Genomic DNA, 18,095 nt, shown 5'->3' on the forward strand with positions numbered 1-18,095 from the left:
GTGAAAAAGCTGTAATAGGCCCCCAACTACATCGTGCCATTATAATACTCACGTGACAGAAGGGCCTTCGGACCCCCTTAATATTTTTTTAAAGCGAGTGTACTAGCAGTACAATCGCTTAAAGTTAAAGCAAATGTAGTGCTGGTACACTGGCTTTAAGACTAGGTTCATCTGCTACTTCTATCGCTATCCTGAGGTCATCAATACGTTCAGGCATAGTTCAGCACCAGCCACTTCCTCAGCTTTCTAAATCCTTAAGACAATAGAAATATACATTGCTGTATGTAGCTATTTTGTCATATGACTTGAAATTCTTTCAGTAATATTAAGTGACCCTCACTATGAGCAAATAGCGTATTATTTATATTTCCAATGCGTGTTTGGTTACGTCGTGTGTATGAGACTTGCAGACTGGCTCCACACTGGGATTAATCCGGCTTGTGCTACAGGCTCACAACCTGCTCACTTAATGATAACCTTTTACAGTGAAGTAATTACTAGTTTGGTTCACTTAAAAGGTTTCCTAAACAATTCAATTACAATATATTACTAGGTCGTCACTTGCCAGTCAGCGGTGGGTCAACTGCTGGGGCTCCCGTGATTGGCCAGAATAAAAAGACTACAGTGCTCTGTAACCTGACCACTGCATCGGTGAGGGTCCTGCTTATTATTACATTGTAAAGAGTCCTTTAAAGCCTTCATTCAGATTGAATAATATTACCTCCTTCTCAGTGGCGGTCTTTGGCACCAAGCACCCCAAGCGATCGCTTGGGGCCCCCAACATCCAGGGGGGCCCCCACGCCCCACTCTTGTGCTCAAGACCGCTGGACAGGGCCGCTGCTCCACTCGCTGCTGCCATCTGAACTGTAACTATGAGCACTCGTAATGAGCGCTCACAGTTACATGCAGCAGCAGCACTGACAGGGCGGGAGCCATTGGCTCCCTTCCTGTCAGTCACTCTTGTGGCCGCAGGAAGGGTTTTCCCTGCAATCACAAGTGGCAGCTTTGTCCGCATCGGCGCCAGGACAAGGGGAGTGCGGCCTCTTGTGATCGCAGGGAAAACCCTTCCTGCGGCCACAAGAGTGAAGAGAAGAGGAGACGCCCGGACCCAGGTGAGTATAAGTGTTTGTTTTATTGTGTTATATACTATATGGGAGGGGGAGCACACAGGGGTCTGTTTAACTGGGGGAGTGCACATCGGGGGCCTATATAAATGGGGGGGAGGACACAGGGGGGCTATATAACAGGGGGAGCACACAGGGGGCTATAGACTACTGGGGCTTCACAGAGGGGTCTATATACTACTGGGGGCAGCACACAGGGGGTCTATATACTACTTGGGGCAGCAGAATGGGGTCTATATACAACTTGGAGAGCACACAGGTCTATATACTACTGGGGGAGCACACAGGGGTCTATATACTACTGGTGGCGCACACAGGGGGTCTATATACTACTGGGGGAACATACAGGGGGTCTATATACTACTTGTGAGGCAGCAGAATGGGGTCTATATACAACTTGGAGAGCACACAGGGGGGCTATATACTACTGGGGGAGCACACAGGGGTCTATATACTACTTGTGAGGCACACAGGTGGTCTATATATAACTGGGGGAGCACACAGGGGTCTGTATACTACTGGGGCAGCACACAAGGGGTCTATATAATACTGGTGGGGCACACAGGGGGTCCATATACTACTGTGGGAACCACACAGGGGGTTTATATACTACTGGAGGAGCACACAGGGGTCTATATCCAAGTGGGGGAGCACACAGGAGGTCTATATCCAAGTGGGGGAGCACACAGGGGGGCTAAATACCCCTGAGGGAGCGCACAGGGGGGCTATATACTTGTGGGGGAGCACATATTATAAGTGTTTGTTTTATTGTGTTATATACTATATGGGAGGGGGAGCACACAGGGGTCTGTTTAACTGGGGGAGCGCACATCGGGGGTCTATATAAATGGGGGAGCACACAGGGGGGCTATATAACAGGGGGAGCACACAGGGGGGCTATAGACTACTGGGGCTTCACAGAGGGGTCTATATACTACTGGGGGCAGCACACAGGGGGTCTATATACTACTTGGGGCAGCAGAATGGGGTCTATATACAACTTGGAGAGCACACAGGAGGTCTATATCCAAGTGGGGGAGCACACAGGGGGGCTATATACTACTGGGGGAGCACACAGGGGTCTATATACTACTGGGGGATCATACAGGGGGTCTATATACTACTTGTGAGGCACACAGGTGGTCTATATATAACTGGGGCAGCACACAGGAGGTCTATATACTTCTGTGGGAGCACACGGGGGGCTATATATAACTGGGGGAACACACACAGGGGTCTATATACTACTGGGGGAAGCAAACAAGGGGTATATATTACTGGGGGCAGGACACAAGGGGTATATACTATTGGGGGCAGCACACAAGGAGTATATATTACTGGCGGTAGCGCACAAAGGGTTTATACTACTGGGGGCAACACACAGAGGTCTATTGTTTTGGAACGCGTGTCGAGGGGGGGGCCCCAGACATAACTTTGCTTGGGGCCCCAGAAATGCCAAGACCGCCCCTGCCCCTTCTGAATATTCCTGCAATTTATCATAGAGTAAATTTAATTGAAATGTATGCAAATTACTAAACAACTCTTGGGGGGGGGGGCGGAGGGGGCGAAAACTCAAGTTTAAGCCATCTTCACATTTTTTTTCAGCATTTTTTTTCATTATAAAAAAAGCCAACAATTTCTAGAATTTTTTCATTGTGTGCATTACATTATGGAAAAAGTCTTATTGGTTTTTTATAACATGGTTTCCCAAGTGCTAAAAAGAAGCCAAGAGGAGGCATTCCAGGAATAACCTGTAATATTATATTCTTTTCCACCCGGTACATCCTCTTTAACCTGAACCCACGGATCGATCTGCGCCGGCACGGGGAAGCCGGTGCTGCGGTCCGTTTTTCGGAGCGACGCCCGGTTCCCGTGCACGGCCCCGTTTGATCCAGCGGTACCGGCCGGTGCTGAAGCACTGGAGGTCAGCCGGCCCGCCCCCAGTGGGAGGGAATTCCCTCCCCTGCATGATTCGGCTCCATTCATTCTAAGCGAGCCGCATCATACAGGGGAGGGAATTCATCCGTGGGTTCAGGTTAAAGAGGATGTACCGGGTGGTATATCTTCTTTAAAGGGGAACTATCAGCAGGTTAGACGAATCTAACCTGCTGATAGCCTCTTATAGCGCTGGGGACACTGTGGATGTGTATGTGTGCTATCTTGCTCCTTGGCGCTGATCTCGTGCTGTTAGTCGGGGTAAACTCTGCTCCGGAGCGCCCTTAGGAGCACTGCCGCGTCACCCAGCCCAGCCCTTCTAATGATTATCAATGAAGTGGGCGGGCCAGATGACGTGGCAGTGCTTCTAATGGTACTTTTACACGGTGCGAAAATTCGCCCGATCGCACGATTAATGATTTTGAATGAACGATGTTTTTTTTTATAATGATCAGCGTTCAGACGGAACGATACATGGTACAGAAGATTCGCTATGCGATCGTTTAAGCCTATCTCACACATAGGGGAAATCGTTGAAAGAATGTTTACACTGAACGATCTGCGAATTTTTTGCGAACGATCAACGATGATTTAAAAACATGTTGAAAGATCAAAATGAACGATTTCTCACTCGTCGTTTGATCGTTTGCAGCGTTTACACGTACGATTATCGTTCGAATTTGACCGTTATCGTGCAAAAACGAACGATAATCGTCCCGTGTAAAAGGACCATAACGGTGCTCGGAGCAGAGTTTTTATCTACAGGAAATATGTTTGTGAGCTGGTTTGGGGCACTGGGGAGCGTTCCCCGGCTCCTCACCTGATATTTTGCTTGTACTACACCTCTTTTTTTTGTAATGATGTCTTCCTCCCTGGTCCAGATCTCGCACTTGTGCTGTAACAGCAGCCTGCTGCCATATTGGGGATGTTACAGCACGAGACCTGGGGAGGCATTGCACAAGCCAACAATTGGGCGGGATAGTGGGGAGGGGCCGGGGAACACCCCCAGTGTACCAAACCAGCTCATTAGCATATTCCCTTTAGATAAAAATACAAAAAGACTGCGCCATGGACAAAGATGGTAAAGCAGCTCTGGAATCTGCTCGGCTTTCTCTACAGGTATATAACAGCAGGTTTGAATGCACGGACTTGATGATAGATTTCCTTTAAGCCCTTAAGGACAATGCCAATTTTAGATTTTCCATTTTTAACCCATAAAACATATTGTGAATCGGAAAAAAAATTATTGAAAAAAGAAATTATGGGTAGGGGTTCTAGTAGTTGGACCGCCAGAAACCATAAGGTTAACCAATATCCTATACACAGAGGAATACCAGAAGTCTGTAGTACACTTGTATAAATGCGCAATTTATTGTCACACATATTTTGCTTCTACCATAGTCATGTGACTTTATTATTATCTCCCATGGGATAATAATACACATTTGAATGTCACCTGTTTCATACATGAATTATCTATAATAATCACCCGACAGGTTTTGATGATAAAATATTTATTATTCATGATGGGAGTATGATATTTCCCATGTGACCTCATTATGGTAGTATTTAAATATTTTATGCCGCTCTCAATGACATAAGTTTGGGTCATCACCTGGAACAGTCACCTAAATTTACTAATGTGTCTCCGTCAGAATTTCTCATGAAAAAGTGGTACAGGGGACTTTTCTCCACATTTTTTATACATTTTAGACACTTTTCCGCCTGGTATGAAAAAGTGCCATGGCTTATAGAAAAAAATGGGTGTGGGCTACTTTGTATAAAAAAAAAAAAAAGCACCTGAATGTGGAAAATTAAGTAATAGTAAAAGTAATAGCTGATGAATACTCGCTTACTAAGCCAATTACATGGCTTAACCACCGACATTTGCCTGCCGGAAGGTGTGCCGCTCTGCACACCGTCCGCCTCCGGTCCCATCCGCTTCGCCCTGCAAAATGCCTTCTGCTCTGCTCCCCCCCCCCAATATGCCTGCTGGGAGGTGTGCCGCTCTGCTTCCTGTCCGCCTCCGGTCCCGTCTGCCCTGCCACCATATACCTGCCGGAAGGTGTGTCCCGCTCTGCCCCCTGTCCGCCTGCGGTCCCGTCCGCTCCGCCCTGCAACATGCCTCCTGCTCCCTCAGCCTGTCTGCTCTGCTTCCCCGTCCCCCCACCATATGCCTGCCGGAAGGTGTGCCGCTCTGCTCCCTGTCCGACTCCGGTCCCATCCGCCCCGCCGCCATTTGCCTGCCGGGAAGTGTGCCGCTATGCTCCCCCATCCGTTTCTGGTCCCATCCGCCCCGCTGCCATATGCCTGACGGGAGGTGTGCCGCTCTGGTTCCCCGTCTGACTCCGCCCCCATATACCTGGCGTTCATTCCATAATTTCCCTGAAAGGGGTCAGGGATTTAATCAAATCACTGACTTTCTTCAGGAAAATGATGGAAGGACGCTGTTATTTCATTATTTCCCGGGATTTGATCAAATCCCTGGATTCTATAATTTCACTGCATAATATATGTATCTCTCCACGCTCTCCGATGTCTTCCTGGCTTCTGCCCGCAGCCCCCAGAAGAACTGCAGAGCCAGGCCCTGAAGTGACAGGCTGCTCAGCCAATCACTGGCCATGGTACTGTCCCATCTTGGCCAGTGATTGGCTGAGCGGCCTCTCATTCCAGAGACCTGATGTGAAGTTTCACTGGCGGCTGCAAGCAGAAGCCAGGAAGAGAAGGCAGGAACATTGTGGAGCGTGGACAGGTATGTATAAATTAATTATTTTCTTTCCACATTCATCAGCTGGCAATTGTGCATCACTATTGCACGTAGCGATGAGCATCAGGACTAAGAGACATGATCGTTGTAATTGTCTTTATTACACAAAGTGATAATCTGCAAAATCGGCCTGATTCAGCAGATCATCGCTCCATGTACTAAAGCCCTAAGGCTGCACTTTGGGGGAGAGTTATCAAACTTGGTGCAAAGTAGTATTGTCTTAGTTGCCCCAGGTAACCAATCAGATCCCATCTTTCATTTTTCAAAGAGTCTGTGAGGAATGAAAGGTGGAATCTGATTGGTTGCTAGGGGCAACTGGGCCAGTTTCACTTTACACCAGTTGGATAAATCTCCCCCTTAGTTTTAGTAAATGTGGCCCAGTGTCCCTATTTTTTGTACATGGCATCCGGCCTGCGAACCTCAAGGCTTTGATATCCATCTAGTCTTCCATTCAGACCACGATCCTGACATGTTATACTTCACTTTCAGGAGCGGATAGTACATTTGTACTTACACACTAGATATTCTTGCACTTATTTAGTTTCTACCGTAGTAACAGGCTACATTATTATTATTTTATATTGGATAATTATGCAAATATAAATATCACTTGTTTCATACACGAGTTACCCATAATTATTACCTGCCACATTTTGTATTTTATGATACCTGCGTCATATTTCCCATGTGACCTCAATATGGCTGTATTTTAATATTTAATGTCTGTCGTTTCTATGGTAACTCTCTTGGTGGGATGCCACTTCTAATGTCACCAGTTTGGGTCCCTATCCTATACATTTAGTGTCTGGACTCTAAACCCAGTACTCACCTGACATGTTACTCTTAGGGCCCTTTTCCACGGGACGATTATCGTTCAGATTATCGTTAAATCGTTCAAATCTAAACGATAATCGTTCTTTTAAATAGCAGTTAATGATTAATGACCGAACGAGAAATCGTTGATCGTTTAATAAGACCTGGACCTATTTTTATTGTTTCTCGTTCGCAAATCGTTCGCATTGAATAAGAAGTCGTTTGATCATTTGCCGTAGTGACGAACGCAATAGCGACGACAAGACGACCGCAAGAACAGGCTTGGTCTGGGTACTAAACTTGGTTCTGGTATTTACCGTGTTTCTCTGAATATGACGCAGGATCTTATATTTTTTTCACCGTTTCAGAGAAACATGGTATGCCCCTACCTTGTAGCCACACTCTATACAGTAGTCAGCCGCCATACTGTATGTACTCAGTGGCGTAACTACCAGGGTAACTACCTGGCACCCGCCCCCCCCCCCCCCCCCCCCCCCCAGTCAATCATTCTGTTTTGCTTGTGGTCACAAGAGGCTGACTCCGTCTTCCCCCCGGCTGATGTGGGGCTGTCGGGGGTGTCCCGTCCTATCCCCGACAGCGCGCATCAATGAACTCCCTGTGCCTCTATTGAGAGGGGGCTATCTATGAGGGGAGAGGGGGCCATCTATAAGGGGGGGGATCTATGGGGGGGAGAGGGGGTTATCTATGAGGGGAGAGGGGGTTATCTATGAGGGGAGAGGGGGCCATCTATAGAGGGGGGAGGGGGCTATCTATGAGGGGAGAGGGGGCCATCTATAGAGAGGGAGGGAAAGGGGTTATCTTTGAGGGGAGAGGGGGCCATCTAAAAGGAGGGCATCTATGGGGGGATAGGGGGCTATCTGTAAGGGGGAAAGGGGCCATCTATGAAGGGGAGAGGGGGCTATCTATAGAGGGGGGAGAGGGGGCTATCTATGAGGGGAGAGGGGGCCATCTATAGAGGGGGGAGAGGGGGCTATCTATGAGGGGAGAGGGGGCCATCTATAGAGAGGGGGGAGAGGGGGCCATCTATAAGGGGGGATAACATAGGTGGCCATTTATAAGATGGACAACATAGGTGGCCATTTATAAGGGGGGCAACATAGGTGGCCATTTATAAGGGGGACAACATGGGGGGCCTTCTATGAGGGGGACAACACAGGGGGGCCATCTATAAGATAGAATACACAGGGGGGGAATATAGTATATGGCATACACAGAGGGGGACCATCTATATGGAGGCTACACAGAGGGGGGCATATACTATAAGGGGGATCACATAGAGTCAGCCTACCCACTAAATGAGGGTGTAAAGGGACCAGTACAGATGTGCAGTTAGTATAGAGATGAGGATGGTGCCAGACTGAGAAGCCTAATATGTCTATCTGGCAGATTCTGTGGATTCATGGCTCGGAGAAGTTCTTATGATGGCCCACGACAGATGGAGAAGACGAAAAGGGAAGAACTCCGATCAGAGAAGACGTCCCCGGTGAGTCACCTGATGTAACTGCACTCTAATTTATATGGTGTATACAACCTGTGTAGAGCTGGGTCTGCCTCTATTTGCCTGGATGAGGTGATAGTGATCTGTGTACAGTGTATCTTATGCAGTAGCAGCGGTGGTGGTATCAGTCAGTAGGTGGTAGTGTTAGTCAGTATGTGGTGGTATTAGTCAGTAGCAGCGGTGGTGTTAGTCAGTATGTGGTGATGTTTGTTATTTGTGATCTGGTACTGTGTTTTATTGGATTTAGTATACAGGATTTGGTCAGTAACAATATGGTGGTGATGGTAGTGGTTGTGGTGTGGCGGTAATATTTCCTTCCTATATGCTGGTAATATTGATAATATTGGTCTCAGTATACAGGATTTGGTCAGTAACAATATGGTGGTGATGGTAGTGGTTGTGGTTTGGCGGTAATATTTCCTTCCTATATACTGGTAATATTGGTCTCAGTGTACAGGATTTGGTCAGTAACAGTATGGCGGTAATATGTATGTTGATAATATCTTCTCTTCCTATATGCTGGTGGTAGGGTGGGGGAGGGCCAAGTTGACCAGGGCACCAGGAGACATTAGCTACGCCCCTGTATCTACTGTATGTTGTTAGGCCCCTATACTGTAAGTTGCTCGGTAGTTAGGCCTCCATACTGTGTACCTCCCTCTCCACTTTAGTTCTTCCCCCATACTGTATATATTCCCCCTCTGCAGTAATGCCTCCTCCTATACTGTATACCTCTCTCATACTGTATACACCCCCTTCTGCAGGTAGTCCTAATACTTCATCCCTCCGCTTTCTTTAGTTCTTCCCCCTATACTGTATACATACCCCCTCTGCAGGTAGTCCTAATACTTCATCCCTCCGCCCCCCTCTATAGTTGTTCCCCCATACTGTATATATTCCCCCTCTGCAGTAATGCCCCCACCCCCAAACTGTTTCCTTGTTATGAGCTTAGTTCTAGTACTATGATCTTGTTTCTGATTATGCATTTATATACTTTTGTGCACATCCTAGATCTTACCTGACCTCTCACACTATACAACCTGACAACTACTCTTTTTCTCCAAATGCATATAGCATGGGGTGCTCTGACCATAACAAGCTGCGGATGAGAAGAGGAGTGCAGAACGGCGAGGCTGAGCAATGCGTGACCTGGTGAGCAGTGACAGCATGTTGGCATGATAGTATCAGCTGGCAACCCTGCAAAATAACAGCTAAAAGTTTTCTCACCCCCGGCTACTTATGTTCTCCCCATATGCTGCAAATGTGGTCCCACCTAAAACATGAGACCATTGCAGGATTTTTCCCAAGGACCATTTAAAGTTCTTAAAGGGGTACTCCAGCAAAAATCTTTATCTTTCAACTCAAATGGTTTCAGAAAGTAATACAGATTTGTAAATTACTTCTATTTAAAAATCTCCAGTCTTCCAGTACTTATCAGCTGCTGTATGTCCTGCATGAAATGGAGTTTTCTTTTCAGTCTGACACAGCGCTCTCTGCTGCCACCTCTGTCCAGAGCAGTAACAAATCCCCATAGAAAACCCCTCCTGACATGGACAGGGGTGGCAGCAGAGAGCTCTGTATCAGACTCAAAGGAATACACCATTTCCTGCAGGACATACAGCAGCTGATAAGTACTGGAAGACTTGAGATTTTTATTAGAAGTGAATTACAAATCTATATTACTTTCTGATATCGGTTGATTTAAAAGAAAAAGAGTACCCCTTTAATATGTCCCTTTTACCCTTTTTTTGTAATAAGTACAATGTAATATGCGTGTTCATTCAAACACATAAATCCAGCTAAACACACAGGAATAAGGCTTGCAAAATATTTTATTAGAAATAATAAGAAAGTTAAGTTAAAGAAGAAACCTTTGAATTGTCTGCACAGCCTGGAAAACATCCTAGTCCCATATGAAGAGAAGCACATACTCCATTCATTTCATACAGTAAAGACTATGTCTACCCCATCAGGTCTCTATGAGCACGGGTCTAAAACTGTGTAAGCTTAAACCCAACATAAAGTCACTGAAGGAAAAAAAAAAAAAGACAACCGTATATAGATTTAATACCAAATATCAGGATATATACATAAAAATCACCTTAATTACACAGCAGTAGTGATATAAAGCACAAAATACTATTGCTTGGGACAGTTGAAACACTGTGTTTTGAGCTGGGTGATTCATTGGGAGAAGGCATGCAGTGGGTGGTGTATACATGTATACTATTTATTGCTGCTCTCGATGAATTCTCTATTAATGCAAGCATAAAAAGTGATAAAAAAAAAGGTTTGACCAAAATTTGAAAAACAACTAAATGGCGCCACTTTGCCTATAGGCTGTGTCTGGTATTGCAGTTTGTCCTCATTATAATAAAAAGGAGCTGAGATGCAATACAGGGCACAGCCCATGGGTAAGAATAGAACCTAATTTTAATAATTCAGTAATTTAGTCCCCAAAAGATCTATTAGACCATGGCTATAGGGATCACATTATGTATATACTGTGCATCCGTGCATAGAGTTTGACCATGTGATCCATGAAATTTATTCTTGGTTACCAAATTACTTTGCTTTAAAGCTATAAGAACAGATTTTCATTGTGTTTTACTCATTGAGCAGCCTTATTTGTCTCTCAATGAAGCTACAGTTAAAGGGGGGTTCCATTAAAACATAATTTTCCATATGTTGCTGCCCATAGTGAGACTAACAATTCATTCCATACTTGTTATTATCTATTCAGTCTCCTTCCCCCGGTTCTCAGCTGCTGCTTTGTGCTAAAACACAATAATCTGTGTGTGAGCTTTGTTCTCTGTCTCCCCTTCTTCCCCGCTCCCTTCTGAGACGGCTGATGTAAACAAGTCTCTGGGAGGCTTTATCTGCAACATTGTAGCTTCTTTGTAATGCTGGGAGGATTAATCAGTAACTTGACCTCAGATTAACCCTCCCAGCATTAGAAAGAAGCTACAATGTTGCAGAAAAAGCCTGCCAGGGACTTGTTTACATCAGCCGTCTCAGAAGGGAGAAGGGGAGGAGGGGGAGACAAAGAGAAAGGTTCACACACAGATTTTGTGTCTTCAGCAGAAAGCAGCAGCTCAGAACTGGAGGAAGGAGACTAACCAGATGATGACAAGTATGGAACGAATTGTTAGTCTCACCATGGGCAGCAACATATGAAAAGTTATGTTTGAGTGGAATACCCCTTGAAAGGTTTTGAGGAGCAGAGTGACAGCGACATCATGATATATATGACTTTATAATGACTGGAAAGTGGAGATATTGCACTGTGCATCTAATGTACCATCCCTCCCTTTGCTGACTGCATCACATTGTGGGAAGTATCACGGCATCCTGTAAAATCTTACTCAGCTACTGTAAGTGAGCGTCCCGCTCTAGTTTAACCACCATGTCTAAAACTTCACGACACTCTCTATTACAGCCGGTCTGGGGACATGTCATATATGTCATATTGTTTGACCCAACACAGGACACTACATGTTGTACAGTTTCAGCTGCTCCTTCAAGTCTCCGTCTGACATCATTCCAAAGGTTTCTTGGTTGTTTTCCATCATCTTAAAGATGGCACCCAGTTGTTCCCTCTGTACCCTGGCAAGGAAAACACATGATGTAGCTCAGTCCTATGGGAAAAACTACCACTTCAACCTGCAGAGCTTGCAATCTAACTTTGACTGGAAATCTATCCGATTTAAAGGGGTTATCCAGCGCTACAAAAACATGGCCACTTTTCCCCCTACTGTTGTCTCCAGTTCAGGTGCGGTTTGCAATTAAGCTCCATTTACTTCAATGGAACTGAGTTTCAAAACCCCGCCCAAACTGGAGACAACAGTAGGGGGAAAGTGGCCATGTTTTTGTAGCGCTGGATAACCCCTTTAAAGGGAATCTGTCAGGTCCACATCACGTTATGATGTGCAGACGGCTTTTATGGAAATAATATACATGGTACCTTCAATAGTGCTACCCTGCTTCAAAAAAATAGTGTCATAGAGGCGGGCCCTGGGCCCCAGAAGTGCCATGAGCCGGCATGTCTCCTCCCTTCCCCAGTCTGTATATCCCTCCTTGATAAATAGTCAGGGATTGGATTCCAGCGACAAGCCTTGTCTGAAAGCCTTGTGCTTGTGTCATGGATATGTATGTGGCCTACTACACACTGTGAGTTTCCTTGCTGTGAACAGTGGACAATCAACATGCATCTGCCGTCATTTGTATTAATGACTCCTGCAGGGCTTGGCTTCCAAAACCAAGCCTTGTTTATAAAAACAGGGCTCGGTTCTGGAAGCCAAGCCCTGTCTTTCAATCAAGTAGAAGGGGGGGGGGCTTAGCAGTACTTGGCACTTTAAGGGGTCAGGATCGCCCCTTTTACTCTTGGCTCTAGACACAAAGAAGCAAGGACAGCACCAGTGAAGACTCTGCGTCTTATTGCTATACCATCTAACATAACATGACCCGCAACTGACAGATTCCCTATATTGTATAAACCGGTGGCCAACATAGTGTCATGTTAACTGTGCTACTGTAAGCAGAGAACATTGTACACTGAAGAGGTGGTCATTTTGGCTCGTTAAAACACAAAACTCTTATACTTTATCAATTGTAGTAGCGACTATAACAGTACAAGTGCCATGTAGGCGGCATATACTCTCATGCAAGACTTGTTCTTCACTAAGGAGACACGTACTGGAGACTTTGAGCAAGACTTTACTCCTTTCATTGAGTCGGTAATGATGACGGGTTACCACAGCTATGGAGCAATAATTACGTATAGACATTAGACAATCTAATGCATATGGGACGAATAAGATGTTTTCATGTTGGATATTTTTAGTGGAATGGTGTAGAAAACATCTATTGCACCTAGTGTCAGTCACTTTTTCAGGAGGGTACCTGTAGCAAAATTCAGCGCGGTCATGCAGCATTGTATAGTGAGTTGTATAGGGCAGTATAAAGGTGTGGAAAATAACATGTGTGAGGAGCTGAGGACATGTGGAAGCCAATGGAACTGCCTGGTCATGGCTTTCTAAGTCCTAAACGTTACATAGACTAGCTAGCCCATCGACTTGTATGGTAAGATTATCAATGACAGGGGCTAGCACTGCAATCTGTTCACATTATGCCTATCTTTCTCCATGAAGCTATATGTCATTATAAGGCATGGCTTGCATAGTTTTACAACAGATATTGCACTCAAAGTTTCTTTTTTTTTTTAAAGCAGAAATACAATGTAATCCCCTCTCAGTGAGTTATGGATGCCGGGCAGGCAGTCGTGCAAATCCCCTTGAGCCAAGGCAACTCTTCTCTATACCGAGCTAGGGAATACTGCTGGAATCAGGTAGGACAAGCCTCTGTCCCTTTAGGACTGGATGAGACCATGCATTGTATTTAGCCATATCATCTTATCTCATCACTTATTTTCCATTTTTCTCCCTAAAAAAAAGTTGTGTTTTTTTTTTGTTTTTTTTTGCTGATATAATAGTGTTGGATTGGGCAGATCTGATCTTTTTCTGTAAATCTCTTTAGCTGGACTGTAAGGATAACTTCTTATCATCTTCATCTCTGTAGAAAAACAAAAACAAGAGGGAATGACTCGATATCGCCACCATCACTGGAAAAGTAGGGCGGTCTCCCGCATTACACAAGGCCTCATGCACATGACGGAGCCACGTCCATGGAGGCACACAGAGTCCCTGCAGCTCTGTACTACTGTGCTGCCATATGGTGTCTCTGTACATTGGAGTTATTCTTATATATAAGATGGTATTCATGTACAAAGGCACTGCAGGGTCCCATAAACTCCTATGGGTGCTGTATCAGAGGTTGATACTGATGCATGCAAGAAACCTTACGTTAGGCATAGGCTGAGAGGTTTACCCTGGATTAAATGACCATTCATCACCCTGTCATCCTAAACCACCTACATGCAGAGATCCTTGCTGCAATGCCTGGAAAACCTTTCACATTGTTTGGGAATTTCTTATTTCCATTGGTCATTGGCACAAACACTTATCTATGATCAGCTTTATATTCAATTCTACATAAGACCTACATAGGTAAAACTGGAAATATATACAGATTAAAGTGTAACTGTCATTCCATTTTTTTTTCTTTCAGAAATCAACCAATTTTAAGAAACTGTAATAGGTTTCATTAGGCAAAAAAAAAGCCTCTTTCCGTACTCAAAAAGCTGTTTTGCCGCCCCCCTCACGTCTTATCTGTGCATTATCAGGCAAAGTCTTCTACATTACAGAGGAGCAAAGTGAAGACGGATTTGCTGAGTCTCATTATAACCTATAGAGGGTGGAGGGGCCGAGGGGGATGGGTGAACAGGAAGAGGAGACAAGCAGCTGTATAGTTTGGAGACTGTCTGGGCACATAAAACGCTGGATTCAGAAGTCAGAAAGGTCACTGCTTATCTGGGAGCTTGGTGAGAGAAGATTGCAGGATGTTGTTTTGTACAGCCCTGCTTTTCTCCTCACCGTGCTCAGTCATCCCCAATCTCTATAGAGCATAATGGATACAGAAATCCTGCTTCTGAAGTGAGGGGGAGAGGTAGAAAAACTTCTTTTTGAGTACAGAAGGAAACTATATTGATATTTATTGATTTTGGAAAAATTACATTTAAATCGCAGTTACACTATAATTAAATTTTGTCCTGATCATCACTAACTAGTGTTGCACAAACTCTCGGCATGGAGATGTTGGATGCCGCTCTAGGGAGGTCTGGAAAATATGGGTACAGCCATAGGCCTAGGGCCGCATCAAAATTCTCCAAACGCCGGGAGTCAATTGTAGAGGGTTTTCATTCAGACGAACGTTGCCGAACCTGATCATTTGGCAAGTTGACTCAACACTACTCATGATTAGAGATGAGCGAAGTTACAGTAATAGCAGAGCACTTTGTTATCTCCGCAAACTCATCAGCCGGCTGCCTTATAACTGACGCCGCTCCATGCCGCTCCTCCCCGGGTGCTGGGAAAAGCTGGATCCAGTCCTGGGAAACCTCTCCCAGGCAGCTGGATGATGAGCGGAGTGTAGAGATAACAAAGTGCTTCTTTATTACTGTAAATTCACTCATCTATACTTATGATCCTCTACAACATGGAGACTCTGTTCTCCCATCATAAAATATCGCTAATAACAACTAAACTCTGCTAATGATCACATGACAAAGACAAGTAAGAAAAAAAATTAATATAGATTAAAGGGATAGTTCAGCAAAAAATCTTAAGTCTTCCAGTACTTATCAGCTGCTGTATGTCCTGTAGGAAGTGGTGCTGACACAGTGCTCTCTACTGCCACCTCTGTCCATGTCAGGAACTGTCCAGAGCAGCAGCAAATCCCCTAGAAAACCTCTCCTGCTCTGGACAGTTCCTGTCACAGACAGAGGCAACAGCAGAGAGCACCGTGTCAGACTGGAAACAATCCACCACTTCCTGCAGGACACACAGCAGCTGATAAGTACTGGAAGACTAGAGTTATTTTTTTTTTTTTTTTATAAAAGTAATCTACAAATCTATATGAATTTCTGGTGCCAGTTGATTTGAAAGAAACCATTTTTGCGAAACTACCCCTTTAATTGTAAATGAAAGTAAATCTCTATGGCAGTGTCCCCCAGCCTGCGGCTCTCCGGCTGTTGAAAAACGTTGTAACATCCTTGGGCTATCAGGGCCTGATGAGAGTTGTAGTTATTCAACAGATTGTAATCTATAGGTTGGAGAACAATGCTCTATAGTTCTGTAATGACATAGATCTACAGTATACATTACAAGTCTAGCACTGTGGGAACGACTATGGGGATTACAGTCAGACCTTCATTACAGACAGGCGTTCTGCTCTCTCAGATAGTGGACATGGGGTGGGGGGATTCTTGTAGCATAACTAACATAGGCTAAAGAAAGAGAAGCAAGCCCACCCAAGGGGAGGGGAGGGTGGTCATACAGGTTATGCAGTAAGCACAAAGAGAATAAAGCTGACACTGGAAACTGCAGAGATTGTAGAAGCAAAGGCAAATTTTTAATAAAGACCTAGAAAAAGTTTTTTGTTTTTTTTTTTACATATAATAAGTAAGAAAAAAAAACACCTTTTTTTTAAAGTGTAACTGTAATTTTTTTTTTTTTTTGCAGAACTCAATAGTACAAGCAATTTTAAGAAACTGTGTAATATGTTTTATTGGGCAAAAAAACAACAACATATTTCTGTACTCAAAAAGCTGTTTTCCTATCTCCCCTCACTTATCGGTGCATTATCAGGCAAAGCCTAAAGAGCTGGAGGGGGAGAGGTCAAGGGGGATGAGTGAGCAGGGAGAGCAGACAAGCAGCTGTGCAGTTTGGAGACTGTCTGGGCACATAAAACGCTTGATTCACAGGTCAGAAAGATCAGTGCTTGTCTGGGAGCTTGGTGAGAGAAGATTGCAGGATGTAGTGCTTTGCAGGGCTGCTTTTCCCTCAGCCACTCCCCTTTACATACAGCATAATGGACACAAATACTGCTTCTTCTGAAGTAAGGGGGAAGGTAGAAAAACAGCTTTTTGAGTACAGAAGGAAACTCTTTTGCTTAGTAAAACCTATTACAGAGTTTCTTAAAATCACTTTTACTATTGATATGTATTGATTTCTGAAAAATGACATTTAAATGACAGTTACACTTTAAGTCTAGGAAGCCTGTGCCTAGCTGCGGCCCTATAGAGATGGGTGTTGCTTCTTGACTCTCAAAACATCTTTTTGTATTAATATATACATGTAAAGCAGCTTTATGCATTGAGCATGGAGAGGAATATTATGGTTCTGTACGCATATTATCCAACAAGGTCTAAGCACAAGCACAGTAAATAGACTCCAAATCCCTACCCAACCCCCATGGGGCACCACTGTGGATCACACTACCAGGCAATAGTGTGAATTTTGACGTGTCAGTGCTGTTGTTTTCTCCATGCAATGCTTTAGTTCACACAGTGCATTATGGTTAATGACCCGATGGTATTTTTTTTCCTCTGCTAGGATTTTTTATATATTCAATTTAAAAACAGAATAAACTATAATAATTCAGAATCACTACAATACCTCGTTCATCAGGATGGGTTGCATGGGTATTTGGCACTGGAGTGGTAAAGGTTCTCTATATTTTCTTTATAGATATTGGAATTTTTAGATTTATAGCTCAGTGTAGTGATACATAGTGACCACTTGAGGGCGATAAAGCTCCATGTATTTAGCCTAAAGTAAGCTGTAAAATGTAAAAGGTTGGCACCAAGTAGTCCCAATGCATTATATGGCTGCCAACCCTTGTTTACAGCACCCGGGGTTGGTCGATTTCTGCACCAGACATGGTTATTTATCCATGTGAGTGTTCTGTTCACTAAATAAGGAATCTATTATATAGGGAGGCAGAAAGTACAATAATTCAAAGCAAATGATTTCCATGATAACAATAGAATAGGGAACCGCAAGTAACAAAACGTATTTGTCTTGTCTGAAGGCGTCCGCTCTAGGAAATGAGAACCTTTAGCATTCCCAGTGCAGGAGGTATATAGTAGTGATGGGCATCAATGGAGGGTGAGGGGAGATAGGGTTATGTAACAGACACGTTAATGAGTTTTACTGGAGTCTAAGTACTAACACATGGGTTGTAACATCTTACCACATGTAACAGTGCGTGGGCACTGTACGTGTTACAGGGATGTGAGATCAGAGGTCAACTCAATCCTGAAAGGCAAATGCACGATGCTTACCACAGAGCGGGGCATCCCAGGGGGTGCACATATTATACATCATAATCATAATGCTAGCAGGCCCGGGTCACAGTATTACAGTGGAAGTAGTCACAGTATTACAGGAAGGATTACCCGCCGCAGTATATAGAGAGTGTAAGGGGGAACCTCTCCTACAACATCCTACATTATAAGTAATGAGTGCATCTGAGGAAAGCC

The 18,095-nt window shown here is 44.5% G+C and overlaps 1 protein-coding gene across 1 annotated transcript in view; it reads right to left on the reverse strand.

The window, feature by feature from the left end:
* Positions 1–11,102: 11,102 nt before the first annotated feature.
* Positions 11,103–18,095, reverse strand: part of MXRA7 (matrix remodeling associated 7) — a 35,425-nt gene continuing 28,432 nt past the window's right edge. The window contains exon 4 of the mRNA XM_069951550.1: positions 11,103–11,761. Coding sequence (XP_069807651.1) covers positions 11,647–11,761 — 115 coding nt within the window. The 3' untranslated portion in view covers positions 11,103–11,646. The remainder of the gene's footprint in view (positions 11,762–18,095) is intronic.

Source organism: Dendropsophus ebraccatus, chromosome 14 (genome assembly GCF_027789765.1).
Source record: "Dendropsophus ebraccatus isolate aDenEbr1 chromosome 14, aDenEbr1.pat, whole genome shotgun sequence".
Classification (NCBI taxonomy): domain Eukaryota; kingdom Metazoa; phylum Chordata; class Amphibia; order Anura; family Hylidae; genus Dendropsophus; species Dendropsophus ebraccatus.